At 40.6% G+C, this 23,019-nt stretch overlaps 1 protein-coding gene and 1 pseudogene across 1 annotated transcript; one reads left to right on the top strand and one right to left on the bottom strand.

Annotated features, from left to right (window-relative positions):
* Positions 1-2,861: 2,861 nt before the first annotated feature.
* Positions 2,862-3,644, top strand: LOC108330301 (uncharacterized). Its single transcript, XM_017564792.1, has one exon. It carries the CDS (start codon positions 2,862-2,864, stop codon positions 3,642-3,644), a length of 783 nt encoding a protein of 260 aa, XP_017420281.1.
* Positions 3,645-9,432: 5,788 nt separating this feature from the next.
* On the bottom strand, positions 9,433-16,590 carry LOC128197519 (uncharacterized; annotated as a pseudogene).
* Positions 16,591-23,019: the final 6,429 nt, after the last annotated feature.

Genomic DNA, 23,019 nt, shown 5'->3' with positions numbered 1-23,019 from the left:
CATGTTTATATTTTATGAAAAAGTGGTGTTGTTGTAATGGGTATACATGTGGGATGTATTGCGGTGTTGTTTGTTTATGAAAAAGTGTCATGGGTACACTTTAAAATCATGTATGTTTTGTATATCTTGGTTCTTATTACCTTGCAAGAATTATATATTGTTGGGAGCACTTATCTACACTCTTTAACCAAGAGTGTGGGTAGGAGGGTATTGAGAATTTTCTTCCATTGTTGGAAGAGAAAAGAATGAGTTATGAGAATGAAAAGAGTGAAAGTGATATTTTGGTGAGTTGGGTACATGGGATAGATGAAAACAGTGAAGATGAATGGAGTTGGTGTCATGGGGGAACAAGAACATGAAAAGAGAAGAATGGAAGTGGAAGGTGGAGATGGGCACACGGAAAGTTACGTTACAGAGGAGAAGAATTGGAAGTTGGTTGGGGTTGAAAGGTCAAAGAAAACAGAGGATGATGAGTGACTGAGTAAAAAAAAAAAAGAAGAGAGAAGTGGTAAGAGAGGGCTCGGTTTCGTGAAAAGCAAAGAGAAGTGAGAATAAAATAAAAGAGGGAGTAAGGGGTGTGGGACCATGAGTGTTAAATGAAGGAGAGAGAAGAGAAAAGGGGAGTGTGAGAAGAAGGGGTTGCTACGTAAATGAGATTGGTGCATGGAGTGAAGTTGTAGTTTTAATATATAAAATAGATTAAAAGGAGTAGAAGAATGGGAGTGGGGTCCACGGTTTTGCTTGGTGAGAGAAGGGGGTGAGGTGGACTTGGTGTAGTTAAATGAAAAACAAAAAATAAAGAGAGAATGAAAGAAAAGTTACGTAAAAGCAAGGGAGAAGGAGAGAGAAAGAGAGAGTTTGGTGAGAAATGGGTGGTTCCATGTGGGACCTACTTGAAAGTAAGAGAAAATGTAATTTAATGGTTTTGGGGTCCACTTGAAAATGTAGATATAGAAGAGAGTGTGTTTAGAGTAAAAAGGGGGTGTATTAGAATTAGGTGTTTTCTTTGATGTTGGGTATTAATTAAAAAGTGGGGGTGCACTAGAAATGTTGTTCTAGTTGATGGAAGTGTGAAATTAGTAATTTCACGGGGGTGCATCAGTAGGAAAAATAATTAAATTTATTTATTTAATTATTTGTAATTTTAATTAATTGTTGGTGAATGAATTTGGTTGACTTTGTGCATGATGGTGATCAGCGTATGGTTGTGATGGTAAAATTGTGAGAGCAAGCGTTCTGTCATTTCCTTAGAATTTTTGTCGAATCGATGGTGTTCGTATTGCGATACGATAGTGTGTTGAGTCTCTACGGAGACTGAGATTCGAGTGTCACCCTTTCCTCGTGCGCGGGGACTAGAGAGGGTTGGATGTCTCGCCCAATGACTTCGGTTCGTGTGAGTATAGTGCTCGGTGGGTGCGCCTAACCGAAGTTTTTACTCGTAATTCCTTGAGGAGTCGGGGAGATAGGCTTGAAGTTGCGATGGAAGACGGCTCGAATCGCCCTGTTTTGCGAAACAGGTTTGGTACGACAAAATTCAAGAAAACAACAGAAGCTTGTGTAAATGATTTGAGTTGTGAGTTAATACTGTGATGTATTGTAATGTTGTGACTTTGATAGTCTGGGTGGTGATGATCTGAGTTATGAGTTAAATATTGTGTTGTATTGTAAGGTTGTGACTAGGATCGTCTATGTTATGATATTTTGATATTGAAATTATATGTTATGTTAAGTTCTTAGTTACTCACCCTTTCCTTTTGTGGTTGTGGTTCCACCTACGATGATCGTACTTGTACGGGAGTAGATGGTGTTGTAGATGAGACAGCGATGGAGTAGCTATGGGGAATTTATCATGTTTTAAAGTAATTTTATGTTTTTGAATAATGAATTTGATATTTGTAAGGTTTGAACCTTATGTTGTAAGACGCTTAGACTTTTGAGGTTTTGTTTCCGCGATGTTATTTTTTTTTAAAAAAAAAACTAGCATAAAATTTTTTGGATTTTGTTATTTTCTAGTGACACTCCGTAAGGGGTGTTACATTTGGTATCAGAGCATAAAAAAAATTCTTTTGGGGCTTTTGGGGAGTGAGCTCGACTAGTCCGTTGGCGTAATTTTGATGTTTTTTTTTTCTTTTGTGGTTATTTTTCCTTGCTTATCTTTTGCATTATAAATGATAAGGACGTCGGGACGACCAAGAAATCCTACTTCAAACGATGCTATTGCGGAGCTGGCGCAGACAATGCGACAGATTGCTCAAGTTTTGCAAGCTCAACAGGCACAACAGGCTAAGCAGGCACCTAGGCTGAGAGTGGGTATGAACGACTTTCTACGTCACAGTCCTGCGAAGTTCAACGGTAAGGCAACTCCAGATGAAGCGGATGACTGGATTTGCAGCCTTGAGAAGATATTTGAAGCGATCGAGTACACTAGGGGGCAGAAGTTAGTGTTTGCTACATATATGTTGGCAGGGGAAGCTGAGTACTAGTGGCGTGGGATGCGGAGGAGTATGGATACCCGAGGGAAAGTTGCTACTTGGGAAGATTTCAAAGCTAGATTCTTGGAGCGTTACTTTCCGGCTAGCACTAAGCAGCAACGAGAGTCGCAGTTTCTGGCTCTTCAATAGGGAAGTATGTATGTGCAAGACTACAAGGAGAGATTCGAGTATTTGGCTTGTTTCTATACTCAGAATATGATTGAGGATTGGAAGTGCAGGAGGTTTGAGCAAGGATTGCGCCACCATCTTTTGAAGGCACTTGTTCACCTAAAGATTAATGAATTTCTAGAGTTAGTGGAGTAGGCCACGATAGTTGAGAGGTTGGATGAGTCTGGGCGTGTGATGAGGAACCAAAAGGGAAGCTTTTCCATGGGCAAGCAGCAGAAGAAACTGTACGAGAGGCCGCAACAGTTTAGGTCAGGTTTGTTGAAGTGCTTTGAGTGTGGTGGAGATCACATCCGAAGAAATTGCCCAAAGCTGAGTGACGTCAAGAAGGAGGTGAGGACGTGTTTCACATGTAATAAGCCTGGGCATATCTCTCTTCATTGCCCTCAGAAGAGGTCATTTGGTGGAACGCCTCAGAAGTCAGCTAATGATGGAAAGCCGCAGGCTGCGGGCAGACAGTTTGCCATGTCGGGAGAAGAAGCCGAGAAGTCAGGTAACCTGATACTTGATACTTGTTCTTTGTTTGGTAGAAATGTGCATGTCCTGTTTGATTCGGGTGCGACGCACTCGTTTATATCATTGTTGTGTGTTGAGATTCTTGGACTCTCTATGTTTGACTTGGGGTGCGAGCTTGTTGTCTCTACTCCAACATCCGGACAAGTTTCAACCAGTTCAATCTGTGTTGGGTGTCCGATCGAGGTGGCAGGTCACAAGTCTAGAGTCAACTTGGTGTGCTTACCGCTTGAAGGTCTGGACGTGATCTTGGGGATGGATTGGTTAGCTGATAACCATGTGATGATTGACTGTGGACGTCAGAGGGTAGTCTTCCAGGAGCCAGAAGGCATTAAAATGTCAACATCAAAGGAAGTGGTACAAGATCTCAAGAGTGGAGCTGTTTGCTTTATGTTGATAGTGAAAGAGCAAAAGAGGAGCATAGACGAGCAGATCAGTGGTATACCAGTGGTCGAGGAATATGCTGAGTCGTGAAGTGGACTTTGCAATAGATCTGATGCCGGGTGTAGGGCCAGTATCTGTAGCTCCCTATCGTATGGCTCAAGTGGAGTTAGCAAAGTTGAAGAAGCAGATTGAAGATTTGTTAGAGAAGAAGTTCATCAGACCAAGTATGTCTCCATGGGGTGCGCCGGTGTTGCTAGTTGTCGCAACCGGAATCGCGACGGGACGACGATCCAAAAAAGAAACGGGTTTGGAAAAGAGATTTGGAGTCGCCACCATAGTTTATTCTGGAAAACTACGGAAAAACCATAAAATAATAAGACACGGTCCACGAAAACCAGATTTTGGGTTCGGGAGTCGGTTACGTGTAGGGAAGGTATTAGCACCCTACAACGCCTGCCCGAAGGCAGTACCTTTAACTAAATGCACGAATATGATGTGGTTTTCAAAATGTTTAACTAGTCCCTAAAATAAAATTCTAAATAAACAAAATATTTTTTAGTTTTTTGGGCCCGACAAGGATTGACCTTGCTCCTACGTATTCTCATTCAAAATGAGAAATCAGGGTTACGTAGTTCTTTCTAAAAGATTGTTTGTTGTTTGAAACCAGTTGTTTTTAATTTTTGCGGATTTTATGTTTTTTTTTTAATATTTTCGAGAAAAAGAAAGGTAATGAATACTAGGCCGACGCGAACGGTCGCACGAGTACTCATACCTTTAAAATGATATTTAAATATTTTTAATTATTTTTTTAAAAGATAGATAACGATATTAAACACTAGGACGATGCGAACGATCACACGAGTACTCATACCGTTATCTACTTATTTAGGAAGACTTGAGAGTATTGAGTGCTAGGCTGATGCGGACGATCGCACGAGCACTCATACCCTCGTTTAATATTATATAAATAAGAGAGAAAGGTATTGAACACTAGGACGATGCGAGCGATCACACGAGTGTTCAACCTTTAAAACATATTTTTGGAAATTTTATTTAAGAAAAGAAGAAAAGGTTTTTATCACAAGGACGACGCGAGCGGTCACACGTGTGCTTAAACCTTTAAAACATATTTTTGAAATTTTACTTAAGAAAAGAAGAAAAGGTTTTTAGCACAAGGACGACGCGAGCGGTCACACGTGTACTTAAACCTTTAAAACGTATTTTTGAAATTTTACTTAAGACAAGAAGAAAAGGTTTTTAGCACAAGGACGACGCGAGCGGTCACACGTGCGCTTAAACCCTTAAAAATATTTTTGTAATATTATTTAAAGAAGAAGAAAAAGTTTTTAGCACAAGGACGACGCGAGCGGTCACACGTGCGCTTAAACCTTTAAATATTTTTTGTACATTATTTAAACTATAAATATTGTATTATTAAAAATAAATAAATAGAATAAAATAAGACAATAAAATAAAATAAACAAAACAAAACAAAAAAAAAAAAGAAATGGGAGAGGTTGAACGAACGCTGGGAAGAGATTCAGAATAACGAGCGCTCGTTAGGTAAAGAACGAACGTTCGTTGGGGCAGAGGACGAACGTCCATTGGGGAACATAACGGACGGACGTTTAGAAATGTGAGCTGAATGACGAGCATTCGTCCAGAGATATGACGAACGGACGTTGAGAACGAAGGCTCAATAACGAACGCTCGTTGAAGGCATGGCGAACGGACGTTGAGAAATTGAGGCTGAGTAACGAGCGTTCATTGGTTCGGAAACGAACGCTCGTTCGTTTGGATAACGAGCGCTCTTCAGGGAGAAGATTTGAACGAACGGTCAAGAAGGCTTAAGGTAACAAGCGTTCGCTCGTTTGGTGAGAATGTTGAACGAATGGTCAAAAAGGCTTAAGGATAACGAGCGTTCGCTCGTTTGGATAACGAGCGCTCGTTCGTTTGGAATGTTGAACGAACGGTCAAAAAGGCTGAATGTTCCCGGACGTACGCCCATTTCTGGGCTTGGTCCAGACGAATGCTCTCTAACCTAGAATTTTCTAGGGGTTCAGGAGGTTCATCCTTATTCCCCATTCCCCAGCTCACGCCTCCTAGAGACACAAGGTCTCCTGCTCTGCACCATGAACTCACTGCCACCTCTGCCAGAGCCGGTCACCGTCGCTTCAACCAGATCACGCCTTGGACTCACCGGCGACCACTCGCGCTACCAGAACCACCGCCAGCCACGACGCCACCGTTTCCAATCTTCTTTCTTCGAAAATCAGCGATTCTCGGGGAGGGTTTTCTTCAGCCTTCATCTCCGATCCATTCGCCATCATCACCCATCAACATCAACTTCACCATTGCTAAAACCTCTGCGACAACACAACCACTATCACGATAATGTCCTTATGCCTACCCTCGTCTACCTCCTTAGTCACCTCCACGGCCACCGGATTCCTTCTCAACAGTTCCAGGCCTCCGGGATTCAACGCCATCGCGCCACTAACCTCACCGGTGCCACCAACACTACTCTTCTTCTTCCCCATTCGAGGATTTTCTCGAATGCCGAAAGCCCTCCACAACACCATTTTTCCTTCTCGGCCTCCCCTAATTTTTTATTATTTTCTGATTGGTTTAATGTTGATTGATTTCCGTCTATTCGGTATTGGAAACGATGAGTTCAGTGTGCATATGAGCATGAGTGGGATAGATCATCCTGATAATGGTGCATGGGCTGACGGGATAGGGGTGAATGGAGCTTATGCAGTAAGCATACATGATGAGTCTGGATGCACAGGTGAAACAGAGACTTACCTGTAGTTATGGCTGCTGCTATCGCTCTGTATCCGGTGACCTTCTCTAGCCTTTTGTTTTCTCTGCCTGTGCCAATCTGGATGATGATTCCCCAATGATGGATCTTCCTCGTGTGCCCCTTTTCCACGTTTTTCTCCCTCTCCTCCAACAAAATCCTCCCCCAAAATCTTGGAAAAATATTCCCCTGTAACAACCTGGTCTCCCCTGCTGAGACACGTCTCCTATACCATTTTTCACGTTTTCTCCCTTTTTTCTATTTTTTTACTTTTTTCCAATTTTATTTTATTTTATTTTTTTTTTACTTTATTTTTAATTTTCATTTTATTTTTCAATTTTTTAATTATTTTGATTAATTAACATTATTAAAACAAATTGAAAATAAGAAATAAAATAGAAAAAATTAAAAGCAAAAAATCTAAATACATAAAAAATAGAATAAAATAAAAGCCAATAAAAACACATTTTTTCAACCCGGACAAAATTGGGTGTTGACAGCTGCCCCTCTTTACTTAGATATTACTAAATAATATGAAAATTTAATCTTTTCGTATTATTTAAGTAAAGCTAAGTAAAGATAAAGACACTAATTTTGTCCGGGTTTCAATCATGAAAGAAAACGAACAAAATAATTCAAGTCACGATGCCAAATGACCAATGTCAAGTAAAGTATCAGTAACAAAAACTAAAATCTGGATTTGACCATTGCCTCGCAGAGGGCCAAACTCACAGAACAGAAATTTAAATCCGACCATTGCCATGCAGAGGGTCGATAACAGAAAATAAAACCTGGATTTGACCATTGCCTCGCAGAGGGCCAAACTCGCAGAACAGAAATTTAAATCCGACTATTGCCATGCAGAGGGTCGATAACAGAAAATAAAACCTGGATTTGACCATTGCCTCGCAGAGGGCCAAACTCGCAGAACAGAAATTTAAATCCGACCATTGCCATGCAGAGGGTCGATAACAGAAAAATTAAAACCTGGATTTGACCATTGCCTCGCAGAGGGCCAAACTCACAGAACAGAAATTTAAATCCGACCATTGCCATGCAGAGGGTCGATAACAGAAAATTAAAACCTGGATTTGACCATTGCCTCGCAGAGGGCCAAACTCACAGAATAGAAATTTAAATTCGACCATTGCCATGCAGAGGGTCGATAATAGAAAATAAAACCTGGATTTGACCATTGCCTCGCAGAGGGCCAAACTCGCAGAACAGAAATTTAAATCCGACCATTGCCATGCAGAGGGTCGATAACAGAAAATTAAAACCTGGATTTGTAGCTTTGAAAAGTTGGTAAATGCCGAGTTAAACATGAAGATTTTGCAAACAATTCTCCCTGCCTCCTCTGAGATGATATTATGTCATGATGGTGCATGAATGCATAGACACATGAGACTTTCATTTTGTTCTTTTCTTTTACTCTCGCTTTTCATCATTTTTTTTATTTATTTTTTTTTTTTGAAAATTCCATGCTTGGAATCCATTGTTAATATTGTCATCAAACACGATGTACGTTCAAAACGCATTCCTTAAAAACAACGTTGATAAGTGTAGAACCCTTTGATGAGCAGGAAGAAAGTGTAACCCTGAGTTAAAATTCTTTTTATCACTTTTTGCAATCCAAATTAACTTGAACCCTATAAGATGTGGAAGCATGGTTATGAAAAGCAAATGAATAATGATCAACGTATGTGTGTCCCTCCTTTGGGGAAAAGTGCTATTAACATGTTGTACTCCCATACTGCCCCAATTTTGCACAATGGAAAAGCAAAAAGATTTGGGCATGAAGGATTCCCCCCAAACTGGATGATCTTCGATTGAGAGGGAGACTTCTTTTTTTTTTTTCTTTTTTTTTTTTTGAAAATAACACTGAATTGTGTCGTTCACCACATCATTTTGTTTCAAAGTTAAATTCGTGAGAAAGATTAAGACCAACAGCCTTCAGTCAGCGTGGACTTTTATGGGCTTGTACCGTGGCTAAAGGTCAAAGGGTTTTGAAAGAAAGGATAACAAAGGCCCAAATAAGTGTTTGACGGTTAAAGTTTTTAAACAAGAATCATTTGCAAGGTGTCCCGTCAACTGTCTTTAGGGATTTGAACTTCAAGCATATTTATCGTTGTTTTTTTTTTTTTCTTTCTTTCCCTTTTGATCATTTTTCGTTGCCCCTGTTATGGTCCTTTTATGATACTTTCCTTTTCATTCATTTTTTCTCAACTTTGGATGCTTATGATGTACCCTTTCAAATTGACGTCAACATGCTAATGATTCTTGTCTAGGGTGATGAAAACAATTACGAATTTTGGCTCAAAAAGGGGTGCAATTGGATGAACTGCTTTTGACGATTGGATAACGAAAAATGGCCACACGTCACTCCGAATCTTGTTTGTCTGACTTTCTCTTGAATTTAAACCTGAAACGGAACTATGTAGTGCCTGACACATCAACTTCATTTTTCCTTTATTTTCTCCTTCCTTCTTCTTTTTTTTTTATATATATATATATCTCCTTAATCAACGGATTATCGGTGATATGTAACATGATGAAAACTGCCCCACTATTAGGCGTATGGCGAAATCCTTCTTCTTACGGGAAACGAAAAAATTAGGGTTCAAGTAATGTGAATGCAGATGCTTTATCAAGAAAAGACCACCGGTTACACCCAAAACCTTGAATCAGGAAAGGACTCACCAACGGTATTTTTTCAAAACTTTTTTTTTCGAAAATACTATGTCCTTGACAACTTTATTAACAACAAACTCAACATGTGACCCTCTTTTTTTCGTTTTCCTTTTTCGACATCCTCTAGGACCGAGCTCACCAACTTGATATACCTGTGATGCTTTTATCAACAAGCTCTTATTTATTTTCATTTTCATTTTTCTTTGAATACTTAACAGCTCAGCATGACATGCAATATTTCAGATGGAATGCAAACAACCAAAATATGAATGAATTCGCATGAACTTCATTTATTAAAAAAAAAAAAAAAAAAAAACACAGAGTACAATAATCTTTAACGATAATATCAACATCCCTTTAATGACAACCACTATCACGGAATCATCATGCGTAAAACTTTTTTACTGCATCAGAATTAATTGGCAATGGTAACTCCTCTCCGTCCATTCTCGTGAGAATTAGTGCCCCACCAGAAAATGCTTTCTTCACTACAAATGGCCCTTCATAATTTGGAGTCCATTTGCCTCTATGATCTTTTTGTATAGGTAGGATCTTCTTCAACACCAACTCACCTTCATGAAATTCTCTTGGGTGTACCTTTTTGTCAAATGCCTTCTTCATTCTTCTTTGGTACAATTGTCCATGGCATACTGCTGTTAATCTTTTTTCATCGATGAGATTGAGCTGGTCGAAACGAGCTTGAACTCACTCAGCCTCTTCTAATTGGGTTTCCATTAAAACTCGTAAAGACGGAATTTCTACTTCAAACGGAAGTACTGCTTCCATTCCATATACAAGCGAGAAAGGCGTTGCCCCAGTCGATGTTCGTACCGAAGTGCGGTAACCATGTAAAGCAAAAGGAAGCATTTCATGCCAATCTTTATATGTGACCACCATCTTCTGCACAATCTTCTTGATATTTTTGTTAGCAGCCTCTACTGCCCCATTCATCTTTGGACGATAAGGAGAAGAATTAAGATGATGAATTTTGAACTCCTCACATAACTCTGTCATCATCTGGTTATTCAAGTTAGTAGCATTATCAGTGATGATTTTGTTAGGGACCCCGTATCTGCAAATCAACTCCCTTTTTATGAACTTGGTCACCACCTTTCTAGTCACATTAGCATAAGAAGCGGCCTCAACCCATTTGGTGAAGTAATCGATTGCGACTAATATGAAACGGTGTCCATTTGACGCCTTTGGCTCTATAGCCCCGATGACATCTATTCCCCACATCGAAAAGGGCCACGGTGCAGACAACACGTTCAAGGTCGTGGGTGGCATATTGATATTACTTGCGTATACCTGGCATTTCTCACACTTTCTCACATGTGTACAACAATCATTTTCCATAGTCAACCAAAAATACCCCGCTCTCAGTATCTTCCTGGCCATTGAGTGCCCATTCATGTGCGTGCCAAATGTACCCTCGTGTACTTCTTTTAGTATCAGCTCGGCTTCTTTTGCATCTACACATCTGAGGAGAACCATGTCATGATTCCTCTTATATAGAATATCCCCACTCAAAATGAAACTGCCAACCAACCTCCTTAACGCCCTTTTATCGTTTTCGGATGCCTTCTCTGGATATTCTCGAGTCTTAAGATAATGCTTGATATCAAAGTACCAAGGTTTACCATCTACTTCCTCCTCGATGAAATGACAATACACTGGCCCCGCATGACTCTTCATTTCAATCATTGGCAATTCTGCATCTTGATCAACCTCAAACATCGATGACAAAGTAGCCAACGCGTCTGCTAATTGATTATCTTCTCGCGGTATATGATTAAACGTGATGGAATCGAAATACTCAATTAATTCCCTGATGTAAGCTTGGTATGGAATTAATTTAGTATCCCTAGTCTCCCATTCTCCCTTCAATTGATGGATAACCAAAGCTGAATCTTCGTATACATCCAGAATTTTTTCTTTAGACTCTATTGCTGCTCGAATACCCATAGCACAGGCTTCGTATTCTGCGATATTATTTGTGCAATTAAAACACAACCTTGCCGTCATTGGAATGTATTGATTCTTAGGAGAGATAAGCACTGCCCCTATTCCATGCCCCATTACATTCGATGCCCCATCGAATAATACCGTCCAGGCATTTTCATTTTTGTCATCTCTGCTCTCAGCAAATAAAGCCATGATATCTTCATCAGGAAACTCAGGTTGCATCGGCTGATAATCACTAATGGGTTGATGGGCTAAAAATTCTGCTAAAGAGCTACCCTTGATAGATTTCTGAGTAACATATACAATGTCGTACTCCGATAATAGCATCTGCCATCGAGCTATCCTTCCAGTGAGAGCGGGCTTTTCGAATATGTACTTGATAGGATCCATTTTAGATATCAACCAAGTAGAGTGACTCAACATGTATTGCCTTAAACGATGAGCAGCCCACGCCAGTGCACAACAAGTTCGCTCTAACGACGAATATCGTTGTTCGCAATCTGTGAACCTCTTGCTCAAGTAATATATGGCATGCTCTCTTTTCCCGTCTTCATCATGTTGACCCAATACACAACCCATTGAATTATCCAGTACGGTCAAATACAAAATGAGCGGTCTTCCTGGCATAGGTGGACGCAATACAGGAGGGTCCTTCAGGTATTGTTTGATCTTTTCGAAAGCAACTTGACAATCTTCATTCCAGACTACAGCCTGATTTTTTCGTAGCAACTTGAACATTGGTTCACAAGTAGCAGTTAATTGGGAGATGAACCTAGCAATGTAGTTCAGCCTTCCCAGAAAACCTCGAACCTCCTTTTCTGTTCTGGGCGCAGACATTTCCGTTATCGCTCTTACTTTGTCAGGATCAACTTCTACCCCTCTTTGGCTGACAATAAAGCCCAACAATTTTCCAGACTTTACTCCAAACGTGCATTTGGTGGGATTTAACCTGAGTTTGTACTTTCTCAGTCTCTCAAATAATTTCCTTAGATTGAAAATATGATCCTCTTCTGACTCCGACTTTGCAATCATGTCATCCACATAAACTTCAATTTCCTTATGCATCATATCATGAAAGAGTGTCACCATTGCCCTTTGGTATGTTGCCCCAGCATTTTTGAGTCCAAAAGACATCACCTTATAACAGAATGTTCCCCATAACGTGATAAAGGTCGTTTTTTCCATATCTTCCGGTGCCATTTTAATTTGATTATACCCCGAGAATCCGTCCATGAACGAAAATAACGAAAATTTGGCCGTATTATCAACCAGAGTATCGATGTGTGGTAACGGGAAATTATCTTTCGGACTTGCACGATTTAAATCACGATAGTCAACACACATTCGAACCTTCCCATCCTTCTTAGGCACTGGTACAACATTCGCTACCCATTGTGGGTATCTTGCCACAGCCAAAAATCCTGCGTCAAATTGCTTTTGGACCTCTTCTTTAATTTTTAAGGACATTTCCGGCTTCATTCTTCTCAGTTTTTGCTTGACTGGAGGGCATTCCGGCTTGAGTGGGAGCCTATGCTGCACAATATCGGTATCTAGACCCGGCATGTCATTGTAAGACCACGCGAACACATCTTTAAATTCCTTCAATAGTACACGCAATCTTTCCCTCACTTCCGTTTTCATACTAGTACCGATTTTCACCTCCTTTATCTCACCCTTCTCTCCCAAGTTGAGTATTTCAATTTCCTCCTGATGGGGTTTAATCTCCTTAGATTCTTGTTCCACTAATCTCAACAATTCTGGAGAGGGTTCCGCATCATCTTCGAAATCATCTTCCGTATTATTGATAGGGTGCTCAAAATTAGGAACATTGATATCGTTATTTTCAAAACAATCATTGTCACATCTGCATCATTTAAATTTATGAAAAAGTATAAATAAATAAGATAAACAAAGAAAAATGCCAAATGATGATGAAATGCATCTTTATTATCACGCTGAGTGAAAAGTAAAAAAGAATCAATCCGCAAAATCTCAGTTCTAAAGCCCCAATCGAAACTATAAGCTTAATTAAAACTATTACATTTTGTTCACATTAAGCATCACAGGTAAATCCAGTGTTTCCCAATTGTTGAGTTGAGTATCAGGGGAGCAAGCCCACACAAAGCTCAAACTTTGAGTCCTTTCTTCATCCTCCACAACTGCTATCTGGCCAGTGTTGATCCACCCTGCACTGTGGAAGCTTTCCTTGATGTCAACAATGTGAAATTTGCTCTCTTTGGGCCCTCGTCTTTCTGCACGGGCCAAACTGCGTTCTTTTCTTTCTTCAATCATCCTTTTCCTGTCTTCCCTGGTAGGTTTGTATCCCAAGCCATATCTGTTCTTGTTTTCAACAATTTCTATAGGGAATGCTCGCCCCTGCCGATATTTGCCCAAACCTTCCCCATATACATAGCCCCCTTTTATCATAATCTTGGCCATCATAATAGAAGCACATGATAGACGAGGATTTACTGGAAACGGTTCCACACAAGCATTTCCCACAATCTCCAACGACTGGAAGGCTGTTTCGAGAGCTTCTTCAGCCGCCTCGATGTAGCGTGTGGATGATGGCCCACTCACAAGAAGATCTTCTTCTCCTGATACTATCACTAGCTTATCTCACATCACATACTTCAACTTCTGGTGTAGTGTAGAAGGCACAACCCCAGCCGAATGGATCCATGGGCGCCCTAACAGACAACTATAAGTTGGTAGGATATCCATAACCTGGAACGTTATTTGAAAGACACAAGGGCCAACTTGCATTGGTAAATCCACCTCTCCCATCACCTCTCGTTTGCTACCATCAAACGCCCTCACAATCATTGAACTCGGTCTCATATGCATTCCTTCGTAAGGTAGCTTTTCCAAAGTTGCTTTCGGCATAACATTCAAAGAGGACCCATTGTCCACTAAAACACGCGCAATAACATGATCCAGGCATTTCACCGAGACGTGAAGAGCCTTGTTATGCCCTCTTCCCTCAGCTGGTATCTCTTCATCCGTAAATGTGAGATAATTGTTAGCAACAATATTGCCAACAATACCCTCGAATTTATTCAACGAAATACCTTGCTCCACGTGAGCCTCACTGAGTATCTTCATTAGCAACTTCCTGTGTGATGCTGAATGCATGAGCAAGTCTAACAAGGATATACGAGCAGGCATACGGTTTAACTGTTCCACCACCTTATATTCACTTTGTTGTATGAATTTTAAAAATTCACAAGCCTCCTCTTCAGAAACTTCTCTCCTCTCTTCCTTGTCGGGGATCTCCTCTGTCTGTGCACCCTTCCCCTTTAAGAATTCTTTTGCCTTCGCAGCCATCGTTGTTTCCTTATCATTGACTCTTTCTTGTGCCAACTCTGGGGATGTGAAAATTCGACCACTCCTAGTCATTCCACCTATCCCTGATATGTTTTTGACGACAGGGTCAACGCTTTGTGCTTCGCTTGACGCATGTGTCCCATATCTCCATGGGACGGCTTTTTCGTTCTTGTAAGGAAAAGGAGCTGGTACACGGATAACAACGGGCGACCTTCCTTGAGTTGGTGGGATAGAAGTAGTCTTAGTGAAACGAATCACCAACGGTTCTGGTAAACTCATGCCAGATTCATCACCAGTTTGTGCAAATACATTTCCCTCCTCCTTCTTGTAGCATACCTGCATCAGGCCACGATCTAACAGGTCTTGCAGAATTTCTTCAAACTTAACACACTCCTCAATAGAGTGCTCAACATCTGGGTGGAGTGCGCATGCCATACTCTCATTATAATCACCCTTCAAGATACCCACTTTCAGCAACGCCTCCAAAATAAACCTCCTAGAGCTCCTGACTTCTTTCACATTCCTCACCAGCTCATGTTCTTTTACTTCGACAGCATTCGTCAAAGCACTTCCATGCCCAGATAAAGGATTGGCCTCAATATTAGGCTTATCCTCTTGGAACTTTAACCACCCAGAATCAATTAGAGTCTGCACTTTATGCTTGAAAGCCAGACACCTCTCAGTGGAATGACCAGCGGTCCCTCCATGATAACTACACTTTGCATCTGCATCATAACCTCTTGGGTATGGAGGCTGCAAAGGCTTCAGGGGACAAACGACAACCAGACCTTGTTTGATAAGATGAGGCAATAATTCCGTATAAGTAGTAGGAATTGGGGTAAAATTAACATAATTTCTTTCTTGGTTCCTTCTTGGATAAGTATTTGAACCCACATTCATATTGGAACCTACGTTCGCTCCTTCCCTCCAATTATTCGTCGGAATGTATTGTGGTTGATAGTACCCTGGTTGCTGTTGAGGCCTAATTTGATGACCAAATGACGCATTAGCTGCATGTGGATGTTGACCCCAGTATGGTCGATAGTTATGAGTGGGAACCTGACCTCTCCACATCGGGGTTGCAGATGTTGCATGCACATCTCCTTCCTTTCTTTTTCCTGAGTTGAAATTGGGTTTTTTGGAATGTGCAACCACCGATGAGCCATATGCAATCTTCCCATTCTTCAACCCGATCTCTATCCGCTCGCCTATCACGATGATATCGGCAAAATTTGAAGATACATTTCCCATCATATGTTCATAGAATGGTGGTTGGAGCGTATTTACAAACATTGCCACCATTTCTCTATCATACAAAGGAGGCTCAACTTGTGCAGCCAATTCCCTCCACCGCTGAGCATACTCCTTAAAAGTTTCGTTGTCTTTCTTTGACATGTTTTGCAGCTGTAAACGATCTGGCGCAACATGTATATTATATATATACTGCTTCACAAAAGCATCAGCCAAGTCCGCCCAACAACGAATTCGAGTCGGCTCTAAATGGGTATACCAGTTTAACGCCACTCCAGCCAAACTATCTTGAAAAACATGGATGAGCAGCTGCTCATCATAAGCATATGCAGCCATCTTTCTACAAAACATGGTTAGATGGCTCTTTGGGCATGTATTTCCCTTATACTTCTCAAAATCTGGCGCTTTAAACTTATGTGGTATTTTGACGCCAGGAACCAAGCTCAATCTAGAAACATCCCCAAATCCATAACTTTCATACCCCTCAACAGCCCTCAACCTTTCCTCTAGGCTCTCCAGTTTATCCTTCGCCCCATCAACATTACTAGTTACCCCCTGAAACAAAGTATATGGCGCAGCCCTTGTAGAAAAGCCCTCTCCGGTAATCACAGGTGGCACCGGGGTTACTCGTATTCCATCAGTCATGCTTGCATACATCCCTTCATTTACCATAGGTGCAGACATTACAACAGGTCCCTGAGTACTGATTGGCGGTACGTTAGCAGTGGTAGGGAAAGAGAATGAAGTCTGCTCCCCTTCTGTGTATTCTCCCACAGGCGGGGTGTAACCTGCAGGTAATCCATACATTGGGAACGAAACAGATTGGCTCCCAGCGTTGAACAACGGAGGGTAATATTGAGCACTTCCCTCAACTTGCGCAGGCGTCACCCCTCCCGTAGTCTTCAGGGCTTCGAGAGCCGCCAAAATCTGGGCCATCTGATCCTTCAACTGGCTGACATCGGCCTTAATAGACTCGTGTGACTGCTCCCAATTCTCCATGACCTTCGAATTAGCTTTGGTCCTGTACGGATGTCTTGGAAAACTTGCCGTTGTTTTCTCACTTGTACTGATGATTATTTTTTTATTAAATTAAATTAGATAAGGATGAAAAATGCAAAAAGAAAACATGATGCATGCTAGTGATAAGTGGAAATCACAAGATAACAATGACAATACTGATGGAAAATTAACACAAGCCGATACCAAACAAACATCCCCTATCTTTCATTTCAAGAAAATTTGATCCATTACATCGTTTAAGGAACAAAACACATAATTCTGATGTACATCAATCCCGCGCCCGAGCAATGAAAGATTTCATCTCTCGCACCAACCATTTACAATGATTAATAAACAATTCTATTTCCGCTGGTGAGTTACAAAAATGAGTGCTTGCTTCAGCATTCGACACCATCCTGGGGATGTCTTCAATTGCCCCGTTTGCCAAAGCAGCCAACTGAGAGAATCTTTCCTTCCAGTGCTTTACAGCCATTTCTTGTTCGGCGATGTGCTCTTTCATTCGCTTTATCAAGGCCTGATGCCTTTCTTCAAATTCTATCGACCTCCATCGCTCCTCCTGTTCCTCGATATATTCCTCCATTTGTTTTATCAGAGTTCGATGCTCTTCCTCTGCTTCTGTTAGCTTCCAACGCTCCCGATTCATATCCGCCTCAAACGACATGGCCATCTCTTTCATCTCATGCCCCGCTTTTTCTATCTGAATCTGCGCTTCTCTTAATCTCTTCAAGGCTTCTCGCTTATCTCTTTTGGCTTCTTCGTAGAGGTGCTTCCACTCCTCTCCCTCTTCTAAAGCCACCTTCTTCTCATTTACCCTCATGGATAATTCCTTACTCGCGGCAGCTAGATCCTGTTTCACTCGAAATGTGTAATCCCTCTCAGCCTTCTGGCTTTTGACAAGGTTTTCATAAGCCCGCGACTTTTCTTCATTATCATTTTTCATATCCACAAGATCATTACGCGCCCTTTGTAATTTGTTTTCCAACCTAGCATTCCTCATTTTCAATTTCTCCATCTCAGCTTTTAATTGTTGCACCTCTTCACTTTCTGGAGCTTGGGATGGTCCTTCACTAACTGATTGATCCTTGATTGGCTTGAAAGGCAGCTTGACTACTTTCACTCTCTCCAGAATCCAGGTGTGATAACTAACCCTGCTATCCACTACTCCATCCCTCAAGTCCTTCTCTGCTCGAACAACATTTTCCCATGCACTTTTAACCTTTCTTAATAGTTCGATGAAATGCCCGTCTTCGTAATAAATGAATAGGGTAGCAAGGTAATCTGATGAAGGTGCCCCTTTCATGGGATGCCCAAATTGTCTTTGCACCAAAAGAGGGTTGTAATTTATACAGTACCGGGCACCTATGAGAGGCACGTTAGGAAAACTACCACAATGCTGGATAGCCAGTTTATTTCCGAGCCAAGGAAGGCGCCATTTTATACTTCTTTCGCTCAAGCCAGCAAGGAATCGGGCCCAATTGTTTCCTCCTTTACCTTTAAGCCCTTTGTGTGACAAAGTCTCCGATAGACTCTTAACGTCGACCATCTCCTTAAACACACGCGCTGTCATCCATGTATACAACGCCGGTAAACAACAAAGAATCTTCTTTCCCTTTCTCTCGTGGCAGAAACTCAAAGTCCCATAAACATCCGCAAGAACTGCTGTTACAGGATTCTCTGATCTGGTTTTACTCGCCACGAAGACGTCTATCGCGGAATAATCCACGAATTCTTCTATTTTGGGAAACAAGACTATGCCATATATGGTGAGGGCTAATACATCCATGAAAGTTTCCCAATCCTCTTTATCAGCCAAGTGCTGTAAATACTGCTCCAGATATCCCTGTGATAACCCATGCACTTGATTCCTCATCATCATCCTGTCTTCAAGCTCCTTGGGATGTAATTTCATGATGGTAGCAATGGTGGGTATAGAGGCATGATGCTCTAAATGTTGATAGGGAGTTGATGGACAAATTTGTAAGCACCAAAATATGATGTCACAAACTTGTTTCACAATCGGCAAGTATGACCGAATCGTTCAAGTAATAAACTTGGTAAGACCAAGTATCGTTCTTCCCAAAGGACTCACGGCCTAGTTTAGTTGTGTGGTTTGTTGATTAGCTAAGACTTACAAACGAAATAATTGGATTATATTATGCAAAACGAAAACTAAACATGTATGCATGAATTGATCAATGGCAAAGACTAAAGATAAACACTTTCAATGGATTATATGAATGAATATGTTGTTGGGGGTCAATTTCATCTCATCCACTCTCATACATTTTAGGAATTCAACATTCAAATCATCATTGTTAATGCCACTCTCTAAAGTACCATTCTAGATGGCTTCTCCCTAATCAAATAGTTCATACAATTCCTAGCATTCCTAATGATTAGTTCATGAGTGCAGGAGCTTAACGACAACCAATATAATATTGTCAGTATAATATTGGGAGAAATTCCCCGGATCTAGACTTCCCCGTACGTGTCCGTATCGACAAAACCAATAATCATGCAATAGAATGAGTTAAACAATGCAAGCATTAAGCAAAGAGGAAAAACCCTAACTAATGATGAAAGAAAGCATAAGTCTTAGATTAAGATGCAAGCATAAATTCCATATATGAGAGCTTCAAGAGATTACATTGATTCCCCAACAAACATACAAGGTTTAGTTCACCATATTCATGGTGAACCTAGATGAACAATGAAAGAATGAAAGAATAAACCCTAAAAAGGTGAAGAGGTAGCCTGAGCATCCAAGATCCTCCTTCAAAGGGGTGGAAGAGAGAGTGTTTGCCTCGTTTTTGCCAAAGATACTAATCCTAGGGACGTGCAAGCCCTTATATACTAATTTAGAGTTACAAAAGATTACAAAAGCCCAAGCCCAAAAAGTGCCGCTCAGCGGTAACTACCGCTCAGCGGTGGTTGCGCGTCCTTTTCTTCCCCTCAGCGGCCATTTTGCCCCTCAGCGTGACTCCCGCAACCTCCTGAGTGCCGCTCAGCGGTAAACTACCGCTGAGCGGTGCCTTCGTCTTCTCTTTTTGCACTCTTTCTTGTCTTTTCTAATGTCATCTCTCTCCTTCTTCACTTCTTCCACCAAATTCACCTTAAAACCTTCTCAAAAACACTTAAATCAAGCATAAACCTGTCCAGCTCTCATATTTATGAAAATATAGATAAAAGCATGATTTCAAGCTAGTTTCTAAGTCTAAAGGTTGCTTTTAATATCAATTTTAAGCATGAAAATAACAGTTTTTCAACTGTTATCACAACCCCAAACTTAGAACTTTGCTTGTCCTCAAGCAAACAAAATGTAACTCAATCTCCAACCAATTCATATGATGGTTCACTCATTCAAAAATTCTCTTTTCAAGATAAGTAACAACTTCACTCAAACTTATGACCAAGAGTTCAATCAAGATGTGCACATGCTTTTAGTGATCACAAAGTCATTTAGATTCCAACAAATGCTATTTTTCATGAATGATCAATCAATTAAGCATGGATGTTCATGTGCTTATGGAATATTTCCTCACTAGATAAAGTGTTTCACTCATCACACAAGTGTATAAGAGGTAAAGTGTTTCACTCATTCACTCCACTATCACAATGTCACATGAATCAACTTTGCCTTTCATTTTACCATAATCCAAAAACATTCACAAGCATGCATCATCACAAGGACTTTTCAATGGCTTATAATGTGGCTGGGCTAACAAGAAAATTGGTTTTTCTGGATCACAAAATCCTTGAGTTAAGAGAATCATAACAACACAATCATCTTATTCATTCCCAACTTTCTTTTACCTTTGCATTTGCATTGAGCTTTACTTCTTTTTCTTTTCTTTTCTTTTTCTTTGCATATTCTTACTTTTTAGCTCTTAGCTCAATGCTTTTCTTTTCATGTTTTCCTAACAACCCCAAACTTGAACATTTAACAATACCATACAAGATCTTCTACTTAACTCAAGGTAAAGATTTTCAATCAAAGGTTTCAGTGTATGTTCAAGGCTAAGGGTTCAAAGGATAGAACACAACGTGTTCTCTTTTGGTAGGCTAACTTTATGAATTTGGCCAATAAAAAAGGTTCCAACAAATGGCCTTGATCACATGATGCAAAACAAGCAATTGATTCAATCATAGAAAACCTGGGCAAAATCATTCATGCTTTCAAAGTAGTAGCATTCAATTATACCAAAAACTCTGGAGCTCAAAACCTCACATATAAGCTCATTCACATTTGACATACACATCCTGCTTAATCTCACAACCACAATCATAATTTCATGCATTTGTTCACAAAGCTTGTGAATCACCTGTATAAGCATTTTAATGTGCACATCTATCTCAACATCAATCAATCACTAAGCATCATCAAGTAGTACTTATCACACAATCACAGTTAATAGCAAACCATCATAACAAACCAGGTGTTCAATAGAGTACATCAAACCCTAATCTAAAAACAAAAACAAATGAGTTCAGAAAACTTAAACCACAAAAGCATAATCATTTGATAGCATTCATCAGTAAATGCTATCTCAGCTCCTCATCAGTCTGAGCTGTCCTCTGTATCTTCCTCTTCTTGGATCTTCTAGTCTTGATTCTTTTTGCCCGATGAGGAGGCCATCCCTGCATCAAACATAATTCACAAAACCAAAAGATACATTGTTAAGCATTAGTAAACCACAATGAAGAAATCAGCCCCTTCAATGATGCTCTCTCCCAACCCCAAACTTAGATGGAAAACTAGTGAGCAAGTGAGTGGAAGAGATTTTTTTCTTAAGAGGTAAGAGTGAAAAGATGTGGAAAACCTAGGAGAAGATGTGTGGAAGTGTTTGTGCAGAGAGAAGCCAGAAAATAAACCCTAAAACGCAGCTTGGGGTATAACAATACCCTAATGGGCTCGGGTCCCGCTAAGGGGAACTTAAGCCCCTCTGCGATAGTACCGCTCAGCGGTAATGGCCGCTCAGCGGCACTTTCGTGAAGTGCTCCCCTCCTTCTTTTCTTGACCTACGTGCCTTCCCTACATGTCCCTCATAGGTTCCCTGCAATTCAATGTTGAAAATGCTTATGCAAATCCTAACTAAAAATAAACAAACAAAAACAATCAATCAACTGGGTTGCCTCCCAGGTAGCGCTTGTTTAACGTCACGAGCCTGACCCAAAATCCACCAACACCCATCAGTAGGTGTTTCAAACTTACTAGCACCCATCAGTAGGTGCAAAATTTCTTACCAACACCCATCAGTAGGTGTTACAAACCTAGTATCCTTCAGTAGATACTTAACCACCTAGCATCCTTCAGTAGATGCTAAATTCAACAAAATATTTACAAAATAATATTCACAAATTAAACCAAATCAAAATTTAAAAGTTTGTCAATCACTGGGTTGCCTCCCAGCAAGCGCTCTTTTAACGTCATTAGCTTGACCCAATAAAGTTCACGTTCCATCTTCTGTATAGTTGATGTAGTCTTTCCACCAACTTCTCAACTGCTTCCTTTGGACTGTTTTGGTTCTTCTAGAATATGGAGACTCTATCTCTATCATCTCCTTTTCTTTGAAGCCCTTCACAACCCACAACTTGTTCTTGAGTCTCACAGGTGTGCCAAGTTGGGGTTTTCTTTTCTTCCAGTCCCTAGGAATCTCTTCTCCTTTTCCAGTTTCTTCTTCATCCTTGGGTACCTGAAACAACAAACAGTGGTTACCTGAAACCTCAAGATTTTCATCTTGACTTCTAGTCATGGGTGCATCTCGAAATGCAGCTTTATAACTAGCCTCTTCCTCCTTTGCTTGCGTTTCATCCTTGAAGACATCCACCACCACTCTCTCCTCTCTGTCCTGAAGCACTACTATACCTTCATGTACATCAATGATGGCCCTGGCCGTTTTCATAAACGGTCTTCCAAGTATAATAGGTATCTTCTCAGTCTCCATTTTCATCACCACAAAGTCTGCTAAAAACTGAAGTTTGCCAACACAAACTATAATGTCCTCAGCAATCCCACATGGCTCCTTTGAAGATCCATCGGCCATTACTAGATTAACCTTTACAGGTTTCACTTTAACATTGCCAATTTGCTCCAGTAAAGAATAAGGTATCAAGTTAACACTTGAACCTAAATCAAGGAGAGCTTTCTTTACCTTTTTCTTCCCTATAGTACAAGGGATAGAAAAACTACCTGGATCTGGTGCTTTAGGAGGGAATGACTCTTGCTTAACAGTTATACACTTTTCTTCCTCAACATCTCTACGTCTCTTCTTTGTAGACGTTCCTTCATCTGATTTTGTGTAAACTGCAATTTTCTGTAGAATTTGTTCCCAAGGTGCGTCATTATCCACCATTCTGAATAACTCTGTGAAGTCCATTTGTTTCTCTTGATTTGTTGGAAAAAGAAAA

This window comes from Vigna angularis, chromosome 6 (genome assembly GCF_016808095.1).
Source record: "Vigna angularis cultivar LongXiaoDou No.4 chromosome 6, ASM1680809v1, whole genome shotgun sequence".
Taxonomy (NCBI): Eukaryota; Viridiplantae; Streptophyta; class Magnoliopsida; order Fabales; family Fabaceae; genus Vigna; species Vigna angularis.
This window is presented reverse-complemented; position numbering and strand designations above follow the sequence as displayed.

Coding starts and splice junctions, on each gene's coding strand:
- LOC108330301 (XM_017564792.1), top strand. CDS start 2,862: ATGGGCAAGCAGCAGAAGAAACTGTACGAGAGGCCGCAACAGTTTAGG.